At 40.2% G+C, this 22,379-nt stretch overlaps 1 protein-coding gene across 1 annotated transcript in view; it reads right to left on the bottom strand.

The window, feature by feature from the left end:
- The window catches only part of LOC112248956 (protein kinase C-binding protein NELL1), a 412,284-nt gene that overhangs the window by 247,117 nt on the left and 142,788 nt on the right, over positions 1-22,379 (bottom strand). Inside the window, exons 8-9 of the mRNA XM_024418430.2 lie at positions 16,621-16,755; positions 3,073-3,175 (exon numbers count right to left, since the gene is read on the bottom strand). Coding sequence (XP_024274198.1) covers positions 3,073-3,175; positions 16,621-16,755 — 238 coding nt within the window. The remainder of the gene's footprint in view (positions 1-3,072; positions 3,176-16,620; positions 16,756-22,379) is intronic.

The raw sequence follows: 22,379 nt of genomic DNA, 5'->3' as shown, positions 1-22,379 counted from the left end.
GCAGAGCGCATTACGCAAATTAATTAGGTAAGTCTGTATACCAAATACTGAGAAGTGAGTAGGAAAGGTGTGTGTAGGAAAGGCATACATTCTGATGTCGGGATATGGCTGTAGGAGCTTTGCACACCTGGATTGTACAACATTTGCCCATTATTATTTTTTAAATTATTCAAGCTCTTTCATTTAATTGTTGATCATTGTTAGAAAGCCATTTTCAAGTCATCCTATAGATTTTCAAATCGATTTAAGTCAAAACTGTAAGCCACTCGGGAACATTCAATGTCACCTTGGTAAGCAACTCCAGGGTAGAGTTGGCCTTGTCCTGCTGAAAGGTGAATTCTTCTCCCAGTGTCCCAGTGTTGGAAAGTAAACTGAACCAGGTTCGTCTCTAGGATTTTGCTTGTGCTTTATTTTGATTTTTAAAAACTCTGTAGTTCTTGCCGATGACAAGTACACCCTTAACATGATGCAACTACAACCAAAATGTGAGGAATGGTACTCAGTGATGTGATGTGTTGGATTTGCCCCAAATGTAACGCTTTTTATTCAACACATTTTTTGCAGTATTACTTAAAGCTGCAATATTTCACTTTTTGGGCGACCTGACAAAATTCACATAGAAATCACATTGAAAGCAAGTGTAAGAATAATTTGTTATTTTTCACTATTTCTATGTTTCTCGTTTTTAAGTTTTGATTTTGTATCTTATTTTCTGTTTTATTTTACACCAACTACAAACAGCTGAAAATACAATATTTTTGGTTATGGAAAATATATTTCCCAGCGTTTTAGATGGTACAATGATTCTCCACACCATACTTCCTTCTTTAGTCACATAAATTGAAATTAGGCGAACTATTATAATTTTAGCAACCAGGAAATGGCCGGAGCGATTTCTGCGTAGTGCATCTTTATGTGCCTTGTTTATGTTTTTATCTCTGAGCAGTTTCCTTCCTCTCCAGCAACTGAGTAAGGAAGGATGCCTGTATCTTTGTAGTGACTGGGTGTATTGATACACCATCCAAAGTGTAATTAATAACTTCACCATGCTCAAAGGGATATTCAGTGTTCTGCCTTTTCAATGTTTTACACATCTACCAATCTGTGCCTTTCTTTTTGAGGCATTGAAAAACCTCTCACTTTGAAAGAGCTTGAAGAATTTTTTCAAGATTAATGTACACAAACTCTTCAAACTGCATTTATTTTCAGCACACTTAACATGTGTAAATATTTGTATGAACATAACAAGATTCAACAACTGAGACATAAACTGAACAAGGTCCACAGACATGTGACTATCAGAAATGGAATAATGTGTCCCTGAACAAAGGGGGGTCAAAATCAAAAGTAACAATCAGTATCTGGTGTGGCCAACAGCTGCATTAAGTACTTAAGTGCATCTCCTCCTCATGGACTGCACCATATTTGCCAGTTCTTGCAGTGAGATGTTACCCCACTCTTTCACCAAGGCACCTGCAAGTTCCCAGCAATTTCCGGTGGGGAATGACCCTCACCCTCCGATTCAACAGGTCCCAGACGTGCTCAAATTGATTGAGATCCGCGCTCTTCGCTCTTCGCAGTACGGCTGGTGGCATTGTCATGCTGGAGGGTCATGTCAGGATGAACCTGCAGGAAGGGCACCACATGAGGGAGGATGTCTCCCTGTAACGCACAGCTTTGAGATTGCCTGCAATGGCAACAAGCTCAGTCCAATTATGCAGTGACACACCATCCCAGACCATGACAGACCATGATAGGCCTCGGTGTAATGCTCATTCCTTCGACGATAAACGTGAATCGACCATCACCCCTGGTGAGACAAAACCGCGACTCGTCAGTAAAGAGCACTTTTTGACAGTCCTGTCTGGTCCATTGACAGTGGGTTAGTGCCCATAGGCGATGTTGTTGCCGGTGATGTCTGGTGAAGACCTTTCTTACAACAGGCCTACAAGCCCTCAGTCCAGCCTCTCTCAGCCTTTTGGGGACAGTCTGAGCACTGATGGAGGGATTGTGCGTTCCTGGTGAAACTCGGGAAGTTGTTGTTGCCATCCTGTACCTGTCCCTCAGGGGTGAGGTATTGTTACACGTGGTCTGCCACTGCGAGGATGATCAGCTGTCCATCCTGTCTCCCTGTAGCGCTGTCTTAGGCATCTCACAGTACGGACATTGCAATTTATTGCCCTGGCCATATCTGCAGTTCTCATGCTTCCTTGCAGTATGCCTAAGGCACGTTCACGCAGATGAGCAGGGAACCTGGGCATCTTTCTTTTGATGTTTTTCAGAGTCAGTAGAAAGGGCTCTTTAGTGTCCTAAGTTTTCATAACTGTGACCTTAATTGCCTACCGTCTGTAAGCTTTTAGTGTCTTGATGACCATTGTACAGGTGCATGTTCATTAGTTGTTTATGGTTCATTGAACAAGCATGGTTTAACTTTACAATGAAGATCTGTGAAGTTATCTGGATTTTTACAACTTATCTTTGAAAGACAGGGTCCTGAAAATGGGACGTTTCTTTTTGTATATACAATCCAGGTGTGCAAAGCTCTTAGAGACTTACCAGAAAACCTTACGGCTGTAATTGCTGCCAAATGTGATTCTAACATGTCTTTACTCAGGGTAATAAATGAGATACTTTAGTATTTCATTTTCAATAAATTAGCAAAAAATTCTAAACATGTTTTCACTTGGTCATTATGGGGTATTGTGTGTAGATGGGTGTAGACAAAACATCAATTTAATCCATTTTGAATTCAGGCTGTAACACAACAAAATGTGAAATAAGTCAAGGGATATGAATACTTTCTGAGGGCACTGTACCTATAACTAAAGGCGTTTGTAACCCTTTAGGAACAAATGAAAACTTTTTTTTCTGAAGGTGTGCCACACTCTAAAACAATAATAACTCTAATACACAATAATATACAATAATATAATATACTAATATACAATAATAACAATAATACACTGTCCCTATTTTCAGACGATACACAGCCTGGTCCTAGACCCATGTGAGTGCCGTCCTCCAGCACATTGTCTCCTCACTCTGCGGTCGAGGATTGATGACAGTACTCACGTCGGCATTTCTTGCAGCAGGTGCCCTCCACATGCACGGAGAGAGAGTCCTCTGAGCAGTTGGCTGGGGGACAGAATATCCTGCGACACTCCACTACTCCGTTCTGTAGAGACAAGATATTACCCTAAAACACACAGATAACATCCCAGTGTGTGTGTGTGTGTGTGTGTGTGTGTGTGTCTGTGGCACTACCAACAAGACAAGTGTAAAACATAGAGACAAACATACTGCGTTCAAAAATCATGTCCTCCTTTATCAGTCCTCACTTATCTGTTATCTGTGCAAATCACATAATCAATCTATCAAACTCAATCATAGAAACCGGACTCTGTTATAGACTCATAGCAGGAAGACATGGTGGTAATCTCTGATGGTTAAGGACAGGAAAATACTAGACTATATGTAATTAAGCAATAATAATGATATTGATATTCATATTAACAGCATTTATAACAAATAATAATAAAGAATAAGCAAATATGAATAATTACGCTATACTTCTCACTGTCTGTCCCTCAGGTTGTGGCAGGAGGCCACAAACTTGGCTGATAAAACACAGCATTTAGTTTTTTCCCCAATTATGTATTTAAGTTTGTCTTCATCATTTAAGTCATTGTTGTGTAATTGTGGGAAATAATGTATTTCTTACATCAAAATATCTGTCACAGTTTTACAGAAACTGACAGTGGTTTAAAGTACTTAATTAGTACTCTAAAGTATTTTTACTTAAGCAATTTTTGGGGGTATCTGTACTTTACTATTTATGTTTTTCCCAACTTTTAATTTACTTCACTACATTCTAAAATAAAATAATTAACTTTTACTCCACACATTTTCACTGACACCCAAAAGTTCACATTACATTTTGACAGCAAAACTATCCAATTCACTCACTTATCATGAGAACATCCCTGGTCATCACTACAGCCTCTGATCTGGCAGACTCACTAAACACAAATGCTTCGTTTGTAAATTATGTCTGAGTGTTGGAGTGTGCCCCATGTTGCTGTCTGGTTTGCTTAACATAACTTCTTGAGTGTTATATTTCGTTTTTGGCTAAAAAACGTACCCATTTGAAACTGCCTATTTCTCATGCACAGAAACTAGAATATGAAGATTAGGACAGAAAACACTCTAAAGTTTCCAAAACTGTCAAAATATTGTCTGTGAGTATACCAGAACTGATATTGCAGGTGAAAACCTGAGGAAAATCAAACCATGAAGTGCTGTTTGCCTGAAAGCTCTCTGTTCCATTGGATGCCTTACCTCCATTTAAAGGGATATCAACCAGATTCATTTTCCTATGGCTCCCTCAAGGTGTCAACAGTCTTTAGACATAGTTTCACACTTTTATTTTGAAAAAATGAGCGAGAAAGATAACATCACGTCAGTCGATAGCTGGGTGCTCGCAGAGTTTTGCTTGCGCAACAGAGTGGGGCAGCCATTGTCTCTCCCTCTCCTATTGAAAAAGCGACAGTCCCGGTTGATATATTATCAATTATATATATATTTTTAAACCTGAAGATTGATTATAAAAAACGTTTGACATGTTTCTGTGGACATTACGGATACTTTTTGGAATTTTCGTCTGCGATGTCGTGACCGCTCGAGCCTGTGGATTTCTGAACATAACGCAACAAACAAATGGAGGTATTTTGGATATAAAAATAATCTTTATGGAACAAAAGGAACATTTATTGTGTAACTGGGAGTCTCGTGAGTGAAAACACCCGAAGATCATCAAAGGTAAGCGATTTAATCTATTGCTTTTCTGACTTTCGTGACCAATATACTTGGCTGCTAGTGTTTGTAATATTTTGTCTACTGAGAGAGATGTTCTTACATTGTTATGCTTTCGCCGAAAAGCTGTATTGAAATCTGACACGCCAGGTGGATTACCAACAAGCTAAGCTGTGTTTTGCTATATTGCACTTGTGATTTCATGAACATTTTATATTTTTAGTAATTTTATTTGAATTTGGCGCACCGCAATTCAGCGGGTGTTGATGAAAATGATCCCGCTAAAGGGATGGGTGCGTCAAGAAGATAAGGAATTTGAAATTAAACATTTCCCATTTAATTTTGATAATTAAGTATATTCAAAATCAACTACTTTTTTAAGGGGTGGATCAGCTTTAATATTGTGGATAGATTGTTGCTTCCATCAATGTAATTGTCTGCATCATGTCCAATCCCCCATATATTTTTGGGGTAAATATATACAGTATATCCATACACACATACATACACATACATTTTTTAGAATATACCTTTATTGTTCCCCGCAAACGCTACCACCCCTCCCCCAACTGGAGTAAACTAATAACACTTAGGCCTCTACCTTCAGTTTCTACCAACATATTATACACATTTTACAGACACAATCTATTTTACAATAGTTATATTTTGTTTGTTTTTAGTCCTTCCTCTATTTCTGATGTCCATCCAGTGTGATTATTATTTGTAACTGTGCTATTTCACAAAACCTCTGAACCTATATACATTTTACAGACCCCGTATGTTTTACATTGGTTATCTTGTTGTTATTAGTCCCATCCTTCAGCTCCATTCAACTCATCCCATCTGTCTCTTTACACCATCCATTTTGGATTTCTATTTGACATATATTTTTCAACTGTGCCGTGATGCTTCACAAAAGTACTGAACCTTCTATTCTCATAGCTTCCACAGATGGTAAATTAATGATAAACATTTTTGCTAAAATAATTATTATATTATTGATCAATTGACTATGTCTTTTCAATTCACCCAGTTTTGCTATCTGCAGCATTAGTTCCAGGTAAATGTTGCAATTCTTCAGCCATTCCTGGACCTGTGACCACAAACGAGCTACATATGGACAGTACCAAAATAAATAATCTGCCTCCTTGTTGCAAAATCTGCAGAGCTGGGAAGATTGTATCCCCCATATATTTAACATTCTATTGGTTGCAAGAATTTTGAATAATAATTTAAATTGAAAAATTCTACGTTTTGAATCTGGCATTGTTTTGCATGTCAATTCATAAACCGTGTGCCGTGGAATTGGCATATCGAAAATCTCTTCCCAACTTATTTGCAATTTATAAGGCACAGCTATCAATTGTTTGGTCCTAAAAGGAAATTGGTATGTTTTTATTTATCACAATTTTCTTTAACCATTTGTGGTCTTTAATGTAGGGCCGGCAGACAAGTTCCTTACTTTTTCCCCCTTCTACATGCCTCTTCCATTTTTGTGGTAATGTTGCAATTAGTTGGTTGTAATTTTGGGTAGAGCAGACATTTCCATATGTCTGTGTTAGCTGAATGGCATGTGTGAAATAACTCCACCAGTTCTATTTATGATATGATTTACAAAAATTATACCTTTTTTAAAAATGTTATTGAAAAATCTATATTAGTATATTTGAGTTTAACCACAATATTTGTTGTATTATTTGTTCTGTCTTTTCAGGTGGATTAAACAGAAGATGCAACCAAATTTCTAAGTCTTGTTTAAAAAATAACAACATTTTGCAGATTTCGTTTTCAAATAACCGAAAGTGAGCAGATGTAATCTGAGTAAAGGGAAAAAGGCCATTCTTGAACATGGGGTGTGACATTCTTACTAATTTACTAGAGAATTTCGGATTTAACCCATTTTATATGAGATTATCCAAAAATGAAATATTCTAGGCATTTATATATAAACTACAGTCGTACTTTATCAAAAGCCTTTTCAAAATCAGCTATGAAAACCAGGCCTGGTTTCCAAGATATTTCATAGTAATCTATTGTTCCCAGTACTTGTCTTATATTATCTCCAATATATCTATGTGCCAAGCATTTAGCTATAATTTTTGCATCACAACATTGATGTGTAAGAGGCCTCCAATTTTTCAAATGGACTGAATCTTAATATATACCACTTGGATTCTGTTTCAGTAATAATGAAATCAGACCTTCTTGTTGCTTGTCCAATAATCTACCATTTATATAGGAGTGGTTAAAACATGCTAATAATGGACCTCTCAGTATATAAAAAAGTGTGGAATACTTCAACTGGTATGCCATCCAGCCCTGGAGGTTTCCCAGGCTTAAAGGCTTTAACTACATCAAGAAGTTCCTCCTCTGTAATTTGGCCTTCACATGAGCCTTTCTGTACATATGTTAAATTTTACCTTATTAATAGGAATAAATCCTTACAATTATCTTAGGTTTGTGGAAATGGAGGAGCCTGAAATGAAAACATATTCTAAAGTACTTTACTTCCTCTTTCACAATAGTATTTGTTGAATCATGCGTGACTCCATCACTTGTTACATGTTTCAATAAAAAAATTGGTAGCATTTCTATGTTGAAGATTGAAAAATAATGTTATGCATTTTTCATCATATTCCATCCAGTTCGCTTTATTTAAAAAAAATATTACACTGGATCTTTCTTGAGTAAGTTCCTCCATTTCTTTTTGTTTTTCCTCTGACTTATTCTGTACCTCTATGGTACAGTTTTTATTGCTATCTAATTGTACTGTTAGTCCTTTAATTTACTTTGTTAATATGGACTCTTTTGATCTAAATTGTTTTTGTTTTGTCAAGATAAAAAAGTAATATTCAATATCGGTAAGTTAGACAAATATTAGCACTACACAATCTGGTGGGTAATAACCTTCAATCTGGATCACAACACAAAACAAATCATAAGACTAGAGAAATTTATTGACAAATATTACAGAAATAAGCAACACCCAAACATGACAGAGAGTAAGACAGGGGAACCTATTTCAAAACAAAAATGTGACTCTTCTACAGACACAGACAATTGAATATTTTCACCACCGGAAATGGTAAAGGTTAAAACTGATCTGTTAAAATCAATAATTTACAAACTAGGTATACTTGAACTAGTCAGTAAGGATATAAAGGGGTTTAAGGCAAGCCTCGAGATGAGTGATGAATAAGCTGTGACATTGGAGAAAGACACAAACAAGCTAAAAGGGACAGTCAATAAGATTGAAACCGAAGTTAATTAACTTAAGGAGAACATTGTTCCGAGAGATGCATTACTTGACATGCAGACTAGATCCATGAGAGAGAATATGGTACTTACAAGTATCCAAGAGAGAGAAGAAGAAGTTCCTGAGTCTGTAGTTAGAGAGTACCTCCTTACAGCTCTTCAGATCCTACGCGGAGCTATCAACAAAATCCAACTCAAACGTGTACCCTGCTTCGAACAGAGAGGGCAGAGGTACGAATGCCCAATTGTTTCCAAATGTGCTTTCTTTAAATATAAAATAATGGTTAAAAGCTTGGGTAAAGGACTTGCTGGCAAGAAAATAGGCATGAATGACCAGTTCCCGAAGGAAATTGCGGAACGCAGTGAAGTTCTGTATCCAATTTTCAAGGAAAATAGATTGAAAGGGAAACGCGTGGTTGATAAACTCTATATTGATTACCAGTTGTTTAGAGACAAAACGACTACACCATGGCTATTCTAAAAATTACAAAATTCTCATAGAGGAGGCGAATAATGAAACACACAATTCTAGCCCTGTTATGGATTGTAATAATACAACAGCAAAATATAGCTTTTCTATCTATTTTAGGCAGTCAATTCTGTGGTGAACCAAGGGCTATATCTGTTCTTAGTTCTAAATTTTTTTAAATTGGGCATGCATATTTAAGATGGAGAGAAAAGCACTTGTGAAGAGCAACCAGGCATCGTCTACTGATGGAAGGAGGTCAATATCCTTCCAGAATACCCAGGCCAGGTCAATTAGAAAGGCCTTTGACAGTGGTGAGGGGTGGTCGTTTGACTGCGGACCCATTACACACACAGGCAATGAGGCTGTGTTCGCTGAGATCCTGGTTGAAGACAGCAGAGGTGTATTTAGAGGGCAAGTTGGTCAGGATGATATCTAAGAGGGTGTCCATGGTTAGAGATTTAGGTTGTACCTGGTAGGTTCTTTGATAATTTGTGTCAGATTGACGGCCGGGATTCAGACATGGCTAGGACATCCGGGTTGGCGGAGTGTTCTAAAGCAGTGAATAAAACAAACTTCGGGAGGAGGCTTCTAATTTTAACATGCATGAAACCAATGCTTTTACGGTTACAGATGTCAACAAATGACAGCGCCTAGGGAATGGGAGTGATTCTGGGGGCTGCAGGGCCTGGGATAAGCTCTACATCACCAGAGGAACAGAGGAGTTGGATAAGAGTACGGCTAAAGGCTAAAAGAACGGGTTGTCTAGTGCGTTCGGAACAGATAGTTAAAGGAGCAGATTTCTGGGTGCGGAAATATAGATTCAAGGCATAATGTCAGGTATGGTAGGATGTGAGTACAGTGGAGGTTAGCCTAGGCATTGAGTGACGAGGAGAGAGGTTTTGTCTTAGAGGCACCATTTAAGCCAGGTGAGGTCACCGCATGTGTGGGGGGTGGAACAAAGGGGCTAGCTAAGGCATATTGAGCAGGGCTGGAGGCTCTACACTGAAATAAGACAAAAATCACTAAAACAGCAATAGGCATATTGACATGAGGGAGCGGTATGTGTAGCCGAGTGATCATAGGGTCCAGTGAGTAGCTAGGCGAGCTGAAGGCACGGTGATTCATACAGCTAGCAGGCCTGGGTTAGCAGGCAAGCAGATGGGTCTCAGGGTGACGTTGCAACGGGAGAGCCTGTTGAAACCCCCTCGGACGGTTACGTCGGTAGACCAGTCATGATGGATCGGCGGGGCTCCGTGTCGGCAGCAAAGGGTCCAGGCCAAATGGCAAAAGAGGTATTGAAACCCAATAATTGTCTGATGGACATGAATTTGTCAACTCTACAAGAAACGCTAGACTCTATTATTATGGTGGGGGATTTTAATATGGAAATCACACTACAAACAATCACCCTCACGCACTTAAGGAAGTCATGAATGTCATGGATATATTGGAATTAGTTTATATATGGTTGCTTAAATACCCTGACCTTGTGAGATATACTTGGTCAGGCTTAATCAAGCTAGTCGTCTTGATTATTTTCTTATGTCATTCTCTTTGTTACCAAAAGTTTAAAAAGTGTTGATAGGGGACAGAATGCGGTCGGATCATCACATAATTGGCATATATATTACTCTTACAGAATTTCCACATGGATGTTGGAAATGTAATCAAAGCCTAGTGGATGATAACTTGTTTATAACTAGGACAGAAGAATTTATAACTTTATAACTTTTTAGACATAACATAGGTTCAGCAGATCCACTTATTGTTTGGGACACCTTTAAATGTGCCTTTAGAAGGCCATGCAACTCAGTACTCATCTATGTGATCTATATCAGATCATATATCTATATATATGATATATATATGATATATCATATATCTATATCAGATCCTCACACTCCAAGGTGGCATAGCAGTTCAGACGTCTTTTGTCCTCGTCTTGTCGTGTCCTGTATATATATATATTTACAACTTTTTTCACATACATTTTATTTTTATTTTCCATCAACTCATCTTCAAAACACTCTCCTGCAACCCGCCTCACCAATTTATATTTATAAAAAAGTATTATTTACCTCAAATCTGTAATCCTCCAAGAAGCTAGCCGGAAACTCCAAGAAGCTAGCCTGAAACTAGCCAGAAGCTAATCCAGAAGCTAGTTCAGAAGCTAGTTAGCTTCTTTACTGGCAAATCGTTAGTATTCAGCTAACCACGGTTTGTGGTCATCAGCTATCCTTTAGCTCGAAAATCTATCGCCAGTTCTGTACGGCGCAGCGCGGCTCGGAACGGAACATACCGGACCAATTTTTCTCTCCATGTCCCTGGATTTCGACTGCTCTCTGGACATTCATACCCGGATCTCACAGCTAGCTAGCTGCTATCCGTGTGACTATCGGCCTTCGTCGATTCTGGAGCAAACATCAATTATTCCGGAGCTAGCCAGCTCCGTCAATCACTCCTGAGTTCCATCAATCACTCCTGGGCTGCAGTCACCTATCCGGACCCGTTTTACTGCCTACACGGAGCGCCACCAGGCCTTCACAACTGGACTGCCGACGTTATCTACCCGAAGGAGATCCGGCTGGCTCCTCCGTCGCGACGTTACCTGAACGCCCATCTGCGGCCTGCTAACCGTTAGCTGTCTTACCGGCTGCTATCTGAATAGACAATCGGACAATTTATTTATTTTTATTATTATTATGTTTTCTTCTTGGGCCTCTATAACTATATCTATTGTTTTTATTTTTGTTGTTGTTGTGTGATTTGGATTAATCCCCTCTACCACACGGAACCCCACTAATCTACTGACGGAACGCAAGAGGTGGCTAACAACAGACCTCCATCCTAGGCTAGCTTGCTACCGATGGCCTGGCTAGCTGTCTAAATCGCCGTGACCCCCAACCAACCTCTCCACTCACTGGACCCTTTTGATCACTCGACTAAGCATGCCTCTCCTTAATGTCAATATGTCTTGTCCATTGCTGTTCTGGTTAGTGTTTATTGGCTTATTTCACTGTAGAGCCTCTAGTCCTGCTCACTATACCTTATCCAACCTATTAGTTCCACCACCCACACATGCAATGACATCTCCTGGTTTCAATGATGTTTCTAGAGACAATATCTCTCTCTTCATCACTCAATACCTAGGTTTACCTCCACTGTATTCACATACTACCATACCTTTGTCTGTACATTATACCTTGATGCTATTTTACCGCCCCCAGAAACCTCCTTTTACTCTATGTTCCAGACGTTCTAGACGACCAATTCTCATAGCTTTTAGCCGTACCCTTATTCTACTCCTTCTATGTTCCTCTGGCGATGTAGAGGTGAATCCAGGCCCTGCAGTGCCTAGCTCCACTCCTATTCCCCAGGCGCTCTCTTTTGACGACTTCTGTAACCGTAATAGCCTTGGTTTCATGCAAGTTAACATTAGAAGCCTCCTCCGTAAGTTTGTTCTATTCACTGCTTTAGCACACTCTGCCAACCTGGATGTTCTAGCTGTGTCTGAATCCTGGCTTAGGAAGACCACCAAAAATTCAGAAATTTTAATTCCAAACTACAACATTTTCAGACAAGATAGAACTGCCAAAGGGGGCGGTGTTGCAATCTACTGCAAAGATAGCCTGCAGAGTTCTGTCCTACTATCCAGGTCTGTACCCAAACAATTTGAACTTATACTTTTAAAAATCCACCTCTCTAAAAACCTCCACTCATCACTGTAAAAACGCTCCCTGAAACACTTCTGCGAGCAGGCCTTTCTAATCGACCTGGCCGGGGTATCCTGAAAGGATATTGATATCATCCCATCAGTAGAGGATGCCTGGATATTTTTTTTAAATGCCTTCCTAACCATCTTAAATAAACATGCCCCATTCAAGAAATTTAGAACCAGGAACAGATATAGCCCTTGGTTCTCCCCAGACCTGACTGCCCTTAACCAACACAAAAACATCCTATGGCGTTCTGCATTAGCATCGAACAGCCCCCGTGATATGCAGCTGTTCAGGGAAGCTAGAAACCATTATACACAGGCAGTTAGAAAAGCCAAGGCTAGCTTTTTCAAGCAGAAATTTGCTTCCTGCAACACTAACTCAAAAAGTTCTGGGACACTGTAAAGTCCATGGAGAATAAGAACACCTCCTCCCAGCTGCCCACTGCACTGAAGATAGGAAACACTGTCACCACTGATAAATCCACCATAATTGAGAATTTCAATAAGCATTTTTCTACGGCTGGCCATGCTTTCCACCTGGCTACTCCTACCCCGGTCAACAGCACTGCACCCCCAACAGCAACTCGCCCAAGCCTTCCCCATTTCTCCCAAATCCATTCAGCTGATGTTCTGAAAGAGCTGCAAAATCTGGACCCCTACAAATCAGCCGGGCTAGACAATCTGGACCCTTTCTTTCTAAAATTATCTGCCGAAATTGTTGCCACCCCTATTACTAGCCTGTTCAACCTCTCTTTCGTGTCGTCTGAGATTCCCAAAGATTGGAAAGCAGCTGCAGTCATCCCCCTCTTCAAAGGGGGGGACAGTCTTGACCCAAACTGCTACAGACCTATATCTATCCTACCATGCCTTTCTAAGGTCTTCGAAAGCCAAGTCAACAAACAGATTACCGACCATTTCGAATCTCACCATACCTTCTCTGCTATGCAATCTGGTTTCAGAGCTGGTCATGGGTGCACCTCAGCCACGCTCAAGGTCCTAAACGATATCTTAACCGCCATCGATAAGAAACATTACTGTGCAGCCGTATTCATTGATCTGGCCAAGGCTTTCGACTCTGTCAATCACCACATCCTCATCGGCAGACTCGACAGCCTTGGTTTCTCAAATGATTGCCTCGCCTGGTTCACCAACTACTTCTCTGATAGAGTTCAGTGTGTCAAATCGGAGGGTCTGCTGTCCGGACCTCTGGTAGTCTCTATGGGGGTGCCACAGGGTTCCATTCTTGGACCGACTCTCTTCTCTGTATACATCAATGAGGTCGCTCTTGCTGCTGGTGAGTCTCTGATCCACCTCTACGCAGACGACACCATTCTGTATACTTCCGGCCCTTCTTTGGACACTGTGTTAACAACCCTCCAGGCAAGCTTCAATGCCATACAACTCTCCTTCCGTGGCCTCCAATTGCTCTTAAATACAAGTAAAACTAAATGCATGCCCTTCAACCGATCGCTACCTGCACCTACCCGCCTGTCCAACATCACTACTCTGGACGGCTCTGACTTAGAATACGTGGACAACTACAAATACTTAGGTGTCTGGTTAGACTGTAAACTCTCCTTCCAGACCCATATCAAACATCTCCAATCCAAAGTTAAATCTAGAATTGGCTTCCTATTTCGCAACAAAGCATCCTTCACTCATGCTGCCAAACATACCCTTGTAAAACTGACCATCCTACCAATCCTCGACTTTGGCGATGTCATTTACAAAATAGCCTCCAATACCCTACTCAACAAATTGGATGCAGTCTATCACAGTGCAATCCGTTTTGTCACCAAAGCCCCATATACTACCCACCATTGCGACCTGTACGCTCTCGTTGGCTGGCCCTCGCTTCATACTCGTCGCCAAACCCACTGGCTCCATGTCATCTACAAGACCCTGCTAGGTAAAGTCCCCCTTATCTCAGCTCGCTGGTCACCATAGCATCTCCCACCTGTAGCACACGCTCCAGCAGGTATATCTCTCTAGTCACCCCCAAAACCAATTCTTTCTTTGGCCGCCTCTCCTTCCAGTTCTCTGCTGCCAATGACTGGAACGAACTACAAAAATCTCTGAAACTGGAAACACTTATCTCCCTCACTAGCTTTAAGCACCAACTGTCAGAGCAGCTCACAGATTACTGCACATGTACATAGCCCACCTATAATTTAGCCCAAACAACTACCTCTTTCCCAACTGTATTTAATTTTAATTTATTTATTTATTTTGCTCCTTTGCACCCCATTATTTTTATTTCTACTTTGCACATTCTTCCATTGCAAAACTACCATTCCAGTGTTTTACTTGCTATATTATATTTACTTTGCCACCATGGCCTTTTTTGCCTTTACCTCCCTTCTCACCTCATTTGCTCACATTGTATATAGACTTGTTTATACTGTATTATTGACTGTATGTTTGTTTTACTCTATGTGTAACTCTGTGTCGTTGTATCTGTCGAACTGCTTTGCTTCATCTTGGCCAGGTCGCAATTGTAAATGAGAACTTGTTCTCAACTTGCCTACCTGGTTAAATAAAGGTAAAATTAAAATAAATAAAAATATAACTGTGTTCAGTCCGCCAAACACTTTTACTGAAGTAGTATTTTACTGGATGATTTTCACTTTTACTTGTGTCATTTTCTATTAAGGTATATTTACTTTTACTCAAGTATGACAATTTAGTATTTTTTTCCACCACTGGATGTGGCTTCGGGTTATAGCATTTCTTTCACATGACCCATAAATTTAGACAAGTGTGTCTGGGTAAGCGTTATCTAATATTAATCAAATATTTGTATCTGGACACTTTCTGTTTACCTGAAAATGTTCCTTGTTGTATGCTACTACTTTTACCACTTTTAGTCTTAATCTTTACTACACTACTCACTGTTTAGCACATGACCTCAATGTGAATCCCAAAAGAGATGGGTGGGGCTGGCTTAAAAGGATGTGAGCAATGGTGAATGGGTGTAGTCAAAGGAGAGCTCTCCAGTAGGTACCAAATATTTAAAGGCCATTTTCACCAAAGTGAGTTTACAAGTTTATCAACTTTTAAAGCAGAATTACTTTTCCATTGTTCCTCAGTGTATGATATACCATTGTGTAGCTCTGTGTCTCTACTTGTATCCAATGTATAAAAAAACACAATTTTTGATATCGGTCACATATACAGGTCGGTCACATATACAGAACACAAATTCCAATTGGCTATACTTAAACTCTTTAGCATTATCCTCAACTCTTCCCCAATATTTGGAACCAAGGTCTGATCACTCCAATCCACAAAAGTGGAGACAAATTCGAACACAAAAACTACAATGGGATATGCATCAACAGCAACCTTGGGAAAATCATCTGCATTATAATTAACAGCATAATTTTCTGAACAAATGTCAGACCGCATATTCACCCTGCACGCCCTTATTGACAAACAAACAAACCATTTCAAAAACGCTTTAGACTGAATTTAGCATGAGGGTCTGCTATATAAATTGATGGAAAGTGGTGTTGGGGGGGAAATATACAACATTATAAAATCCATGTACACAAACAACAAGTGTGCAGTTACAATTTGTAAAAAAAAAAAAAAGATTTCTTTCCTTAGGGCCGGGGATAAGACATGGATGCAGCTTGAGCCCCACCCTCTTCAACATCTATATCAATGAATTGGCTAGGGCACTAGAACAGTCTGCAGCACCCGGCCTCACCTTACTAGACTCTGAAGTTAAATGTTTACTGTTTGCATGTTGTCTGGTGCTTCTGTCCCCAACCAAGGAGGGCTTACATCATTACCTACATTTTCTGCACAGATTCTGTCAGACCTGGACTCAGACAGTTAATCTCAGTAAGACAAAAATAATGGTGTTCCAAAAAATCCACATTCCACCTCAACAATGTTGCGCTATTCCACACAAAAACGATACGTACCTCGGGACTAAACATCTGCACCACAGGTAACTTCCACAAATCTATGAATGATCTGAGAGGCAAGAAGGGCCTTCTACGCCATCAAAAGGAACATCCAATTTGAGCCTTCTTTGGCGTCAAAAGGAACATAACATTTGACATCCCAATTAGGATCTGGCTTAAAATATTTGAAGCAGTTATAGAACCCATTGCCCTTTTATAGTAATTATACTAATTATTAATACTATTTATTGCCCATCATTATCATTATTTGTATATTTTTATTTTGTGAATTGAAACATTGTACATGTTTAAGTGTTTTTTTTATTTTGTAAATTGAACTGACTTGAATATTCCAGAAATATGGAAATTGACTAGTGTGAGGTGAAGTTATCGACTATTGTGAGGAGAAAGATACAACGTTATTGTATCTGTGTGACGGGTGGGATGCCCACCATGCAGCCGCAGTTCCTGCAGTTCTCTGGCTCCACCCATAGCTCCTTGTCTCTGTAGACCACACCGTTGGCACTGCACGTTCTCTCACAGCGGCAGGACTCCAGCTGGGTCAGCCTGGACTCTGCGTAGTTCAGCTGCACACGCACAAATGCATGCACACACACACACACACACACACACACACACACACACAGATAAATACAGATCATCATCCATTTAAATATCGCAGCACTATAATCCAATTCAACCAGCAAGAGGACGAAAAAAAGGAAAAGCAACCGACTACACATAGAAATGGACATTGGTGTGCTTAGCCCCCAGTGTTTCAGAATTAAAACCATTATTATTTTCTAGTCACCCTACCTTTAATATACACTATCTTTAATGTACAAAATTCTGGGATGTTTGGAATACCCAACTTCTGGGTTGCAGGTATTGGGTCACTTAGCTGGGTTGTTTTCTTTAAAAAGTGCAAGTTTGGGTTGTTCATGCTGGGTTATTGAGATATGACCCAGTGGGTCAGAAAAAAAAAAAAGTTTGTTTCGGTCAATACGTCCCGGGAAAAGAACCATCAAGTATGGTTGTGTTAGTAACAACCAGAGGATTGCAATGAAACCAACCATGACTGGATAAACGTTTGTTGAGTGTGTCTAATTACCACGAACACTTTGTTCAAAGTTGAATGAGACGGAAATCACGACGCAAGCGTTTTACAAATGTTTCGTGTTAGGCTATAAAAATGGATGTTATCAAACAAAACAAACATTCACTGTGTAGTTAGGACACTTGGCATTGCCACCAGAGGAAGATCTTCAAATGTAAGCAATTTATTTTATTGTTATTTCTGACTTTAATGCTTGGTTGGAAAATGCTAATAATACTTGTGTGTGTGGGGAGCTGTCCTCAGAAAATCGCATGGTTTGCTTTCGCAGTTTTTGAAATCTGACACAGCGGCTGGATTAATAAGACATTCCTCTTTTAAATGATGTAAGATACTATAACAAATTGTGTATTTAGAATGTTTAACGCTCAGCAGTTTCACCGGATGTTGGCCTGGTGGGACGTTAGCGTCTCACCTACCCTAGAGAGGTTAGTTATTCAAATTAATGTACATTCATCCTTTTGCCAGTGTTAACTCAGTAACGCACACCCATCCATATTAACACAACTTGGTACACTAATCTCCTTGAAGCGGTACAATTCTTTGTAATTGACTGCTGTTACTTTTTCAGATTCCTAGTTGTCCTTTAGACATAATAATCTATTTTAAGGTGACTCTGAGTTATACAGTGCCTTGCAAAAGTATTCATCCCACTTGGTGGTTTTCCTATTTTGTTGCATTACAACCTGTAATTTAAATAGATTTTTTTATTTGGATTTCATGTAATGGACATACACAAAATATTCCAAATTGGTGAAGTGAAAATGAAAAAAATAACTAATAAACTGAAAACTGGTGCGTGCATATGTATTCAACCCTTTGCTATGAAGCCCCTAAATGAGATCTGGTGCAACCAATTACCTTCAAAAGTCACATAATTAGTTAAATATAGTCCGCCTGTGTGCAATCTAAGTGGCACATGATCACTTTAAGCCGTATACTCCACAGAGCTGGGCTTTGCGGAAGTGTCCAGAAAAAAAGACATTGCTTAAAGAAAGAAATAAGCATACACATTTGGTGTTCGCCAAAAGGCATGGGGGAGACTCCCCAAACATATGGAAGAAGGTACTCTGGTCAGATGACCAAAATTGAGTTTTTAGGCCATCAAAGAAAACGCTATGTCTGGCGCAAACCCAACACCTCTCATCACCCCGAGAATACCATCCCCACAGTGAAGCATGGTGGTGGCAGCATGAAGCTGTAGGGATGTTTTTCATCGGCAGGTACTGGGAAACTGGTCAGAATTGAAGGGATGATGGATGGCGATAAATACAGGGAAATGCTTGAGGGAAACCTGTTTCAGTCTTCAAGAGATTTGAGACTGGGACGGAAGTTCACCTTCCAGCAGGACAATGACCCTAAGCATACTGCTAAAGAAACACTCGAGTGGTTTAAGGGGAAACATTTAAATGTCTTGGAATGGCCCAGTCAAAGCACAGACCTCAATCCAATTGAGAATCTGTGGTATGACTTGAAGATTGCTGTACACCAGCAGAGCCCATCCAACTTGAAGGAGCTGGAGCAGTTTTGCCTTGAAGGATGGGCAGAAATCCCAGTGGCTAGATGTGCCAAGCTTACAGAGACATGCCCCAAGAGACTTGCACCTGTAATTGCTGTAAAAGGTGGCTCTATAAAGTATTGACTTTGGGGGGTATAGTTATGCAATCTCCAGTTTTTATTTTTTTTGTCTCATTTCTTGTTTGTTTCACAAAAATATTTTGCATCTCCAACGTGGTAGGTTTGTTGTGTAAATCAAATGATACAACACCCCCAAAAAACATTTTTAATTCCAGGTTTTCAGGCAACAAAATAGGAAAAATGCCAAGGGGGATGAATACTTTTGCAAGCCACTGTATATTTGAAAAATTGTGATGTGGCCTGCACACTGTTGTAAACACAAAATTCAAATTGGTGGTGTACTTTTCTAGGCAAAATTATAATTTAACTGTCTAATATTCATCTTCTACCAGTTACTGATGAGGTAATCTGTCTGGTGGAGCCTACTGCCATAATAGATCTCCATGCAGTTGTAAGTACTCTTAATACTCCACTGATTTTTCATAATGGATTAGAGTAGAACAACAAAATTGTTCATTTTCATAACAGGAGGATGATGAAGACACCCTGTCAGCTACCACAGAGAGAGAAGATACAGAGAGGCCTTTTGAGGTTTACACCTTAAAAATAACATCTAACAGTTGATGATAATGTTGTACCATAATAAAACTTTCACCCTCTTTTTCTCAAAAAATGCAGTGGATGATATACCATTTTTTAGCTCTGAGTCTCTATTTTTTTTCCAGTTTAAAAACACAATTTCAAATTTTGCTACATAAGACTGATTTGAGCCGGTCAGTCACATATACTAAATTCATTTTTAAACGGATGGGTTTATTGCACCAGTTGCACCAGTTATGCTATTTTGGACCCGTAGGCTGCTGATGTCATGCAGCCTGTTGTTTTTGTGTTTCTACTTTTTCACAATGACAAGTTGTACGTCGGAAAACAATAGAATCCTCATGATGTCACTAAGACAACTGTATATTGACATGTTGATAGAAGTAGTGTAAACCAGCCTTTTGTCTTGAAATCTTTGGTTGTGCACTACCGTACTCACGGCTTAGCACATGGCCACACATGTGAATCCTTTAATATATTGGCGGGGCTAAGGTCGTGAACGATGATGAATGGGTGTAGACAAAGAAGAGCTCTCCAGGAGGTGTACCAAAACATTCAAGGGGTATTTTCTAAAAAGTTGGGTAACAAGTTTATGACATTTCAAAGCAGAATTACTTTCCCATTTGTTCCTCAACTGCAGTGAATGATATACTAGCTATGAGTCTCTGCTTTTATCCAATGGAAAAAACATATGAATGTCATCTGTTACGAGCACATTATTGATTACATGAACCTTGTTTCTTAGGCTGCATATGTTAATGTGGGCTATTTATGGCACTTTTCTGGGATGATTGTTTTTAATTCTTTACTCGGAAGCTTATCAGAAGTAGACATGCTAATTTGTTTGAACTGATTCTGCAGGGTGAGCTGCACACAATGGACTTCCTACTAATACACACCTCTTCAGTGCTAACAGCATAGCTCTGGTTCATAGGCATATGATTCTAGCATACAATAGCTCTAGGATCAACAGAAGCATTCAGGGCAGTTAAGGGGACAAAAATGAAGTTACTTACATTGTGTCTGCCAACACCCCTGGAATAATGTACATTTGCTGCAGCATTATGACAACTCAGTGATACAATGGTAGGGATTAACTGAACTGGTCTTGATGTCATTGTCTCAATGCAGTCTTGAAATGCGTGGATAGAGTCCTGGTACCAAGATGATTTCGATGGACTCTGTGAAAGTGATTCCAACAGAGCTACAGTAATCTTTTAGACAGGTGTATAATGCCAATAGCTTACTGAATCTGTCACATCCACATCCCAACAACGGTACCCGACCTGAAATAATTGGCCAATTTTGGAAATCTTTCAGTGCTAGAATGAGTTCTTTAAAATCCATTTTCAGAAGTTCTGAGCTAGCCCTCCTAATGTCGTATGACCCTACACGGACTACGATAGCGTCAGTTCATGGCATCTGTCATAGATCGGTCAGAAGCAGCCAAGTAATGTCCTGTATTCGGATAGCACAGGGTGAGATCCGGCCATTGTTTCACCTCAAGTGTTTTTGCATGGACTCGAGCCGTCTGTAGTATCCATCATGGATGATGAAGGGGCAGGAGCCTCAGACAGCCTCACGGTCAGATGAGGGTGGGAGCTCTGAGGATCTGAACACGAGGTAGAAGCCATCGGAGAGGGAGACAGAACAGAGGACTAAGGCACAGGTACCTCTGGATCCAGGCCCGCAAAGCTGTTTCTGGTCTGTGTCTGGTCTGGACTTAACAACAGGAACATCCCCCAAGTCATCCAGAAGCATCCTACTAGCTCCATTCTTCAGGGAAGGGGGAGACCCCTTCAGGGAGGCATCCCTGCAGGGTACCCTCCAGACGATTGTGGAGAGCCGACACGGCGGCGACACTTCCACCAAGCCAGAGTGGCGTCCGGCTACTTGGGTAGAAGAGAAAGAAAAAGTAAGCGGGTGTGGATTCCCCAGTAACTTATGTGGGTTCACTACTTGTTTGCTAAGAGTAGCCACTTCGCTCCTGTAGTCCTCTGCAAGCAAACAGTTGCTACATTGAAAATCCGGGCGGTCAACATTGTCCCGGAAAAGCAACATAATCACAGCTCCTGCAGTGTTAAATGTTTCTTGAGGCTCCAGGCTAGCAAGGATAGCTAAACCAGCCGGGCCTCCGTGTCTCTCCTGTTTCGTCAACAACACACTCAGTGGTGAGAATGGTTTACGCCCCTTTTACTACCTCGTAACATCTATAGAGTAAGACGATGGGCCCATCCTCATTAGTGGGCCCTTACACATCTCATGCACCAGGCTCCAGGCCACACTAATCCACTGAGGATGAGGTCATTAAGGCATGAGCTCTAATCAACATGTCGATTGAAAGGTGTTCCATGTTCTGACGGAACAGGGATTTGAGCCGTTAGCATTGGAGACAGGAGCTGTCCAAAAATTCAATATTTGAAACACAATTTCAAAATAATATGGTGATGCTTAAAGGCAAAGTTCAGTATTTTACAACTTGATGTTAGATCGTTCCTCCATAGACTGAGGGGACTCCAGGGTGAGGAACTACCTTAAAAATACGGGACCACTACAGGCTGGCTTCCCCAGCACCATAGCACCAGCATCATAGGTGCACGATGGGATATAACAATCATCTGTGTGTGTGTGTGTGTGTATGTGTGTGCGTGCGTGAGTGCCTGCGTGAGTAGCATATATGCATGTGTTCGTACTCCGAGAAAATACACTGCTCAAAAAAATAAAGGGAACACTAAAATAACACATCCTAGATCTGAATGAATGAAATATTCTTATTAAATACTTTTTTCTTTACATAGTTGAATGTGCTGACAATAAAATCACACAAAAATGATCAATGGAAATCAAATTTATCAACCCATGGAGGTCTGGATTTGGAGTCACACTCAAAATTAAAGTGGAAAACCACACTACAGGCGG

The sequence above is a fragment of the Oncorhynchus tshawytscha genome, linkage group LG04, assembly GCF_018296145.1.
Source record: "Oncorhynchus tshawytscha isolate Ot180627B linkage group LG04, Otsh_v2.0, whole genome shotgun sequence".
Taxonomy (NCBI): Eukaryota; Metazoa; Chordata; class Actinopteri; order Salmoniformes; family Salmonidae; genus Oncorhynchus; species Oncorhynchus tshawytscha.
Note: the sequence above shows the minus strand (reverse complement) of the source record. Positions and strands in the feature narration are given on the sequence as shown.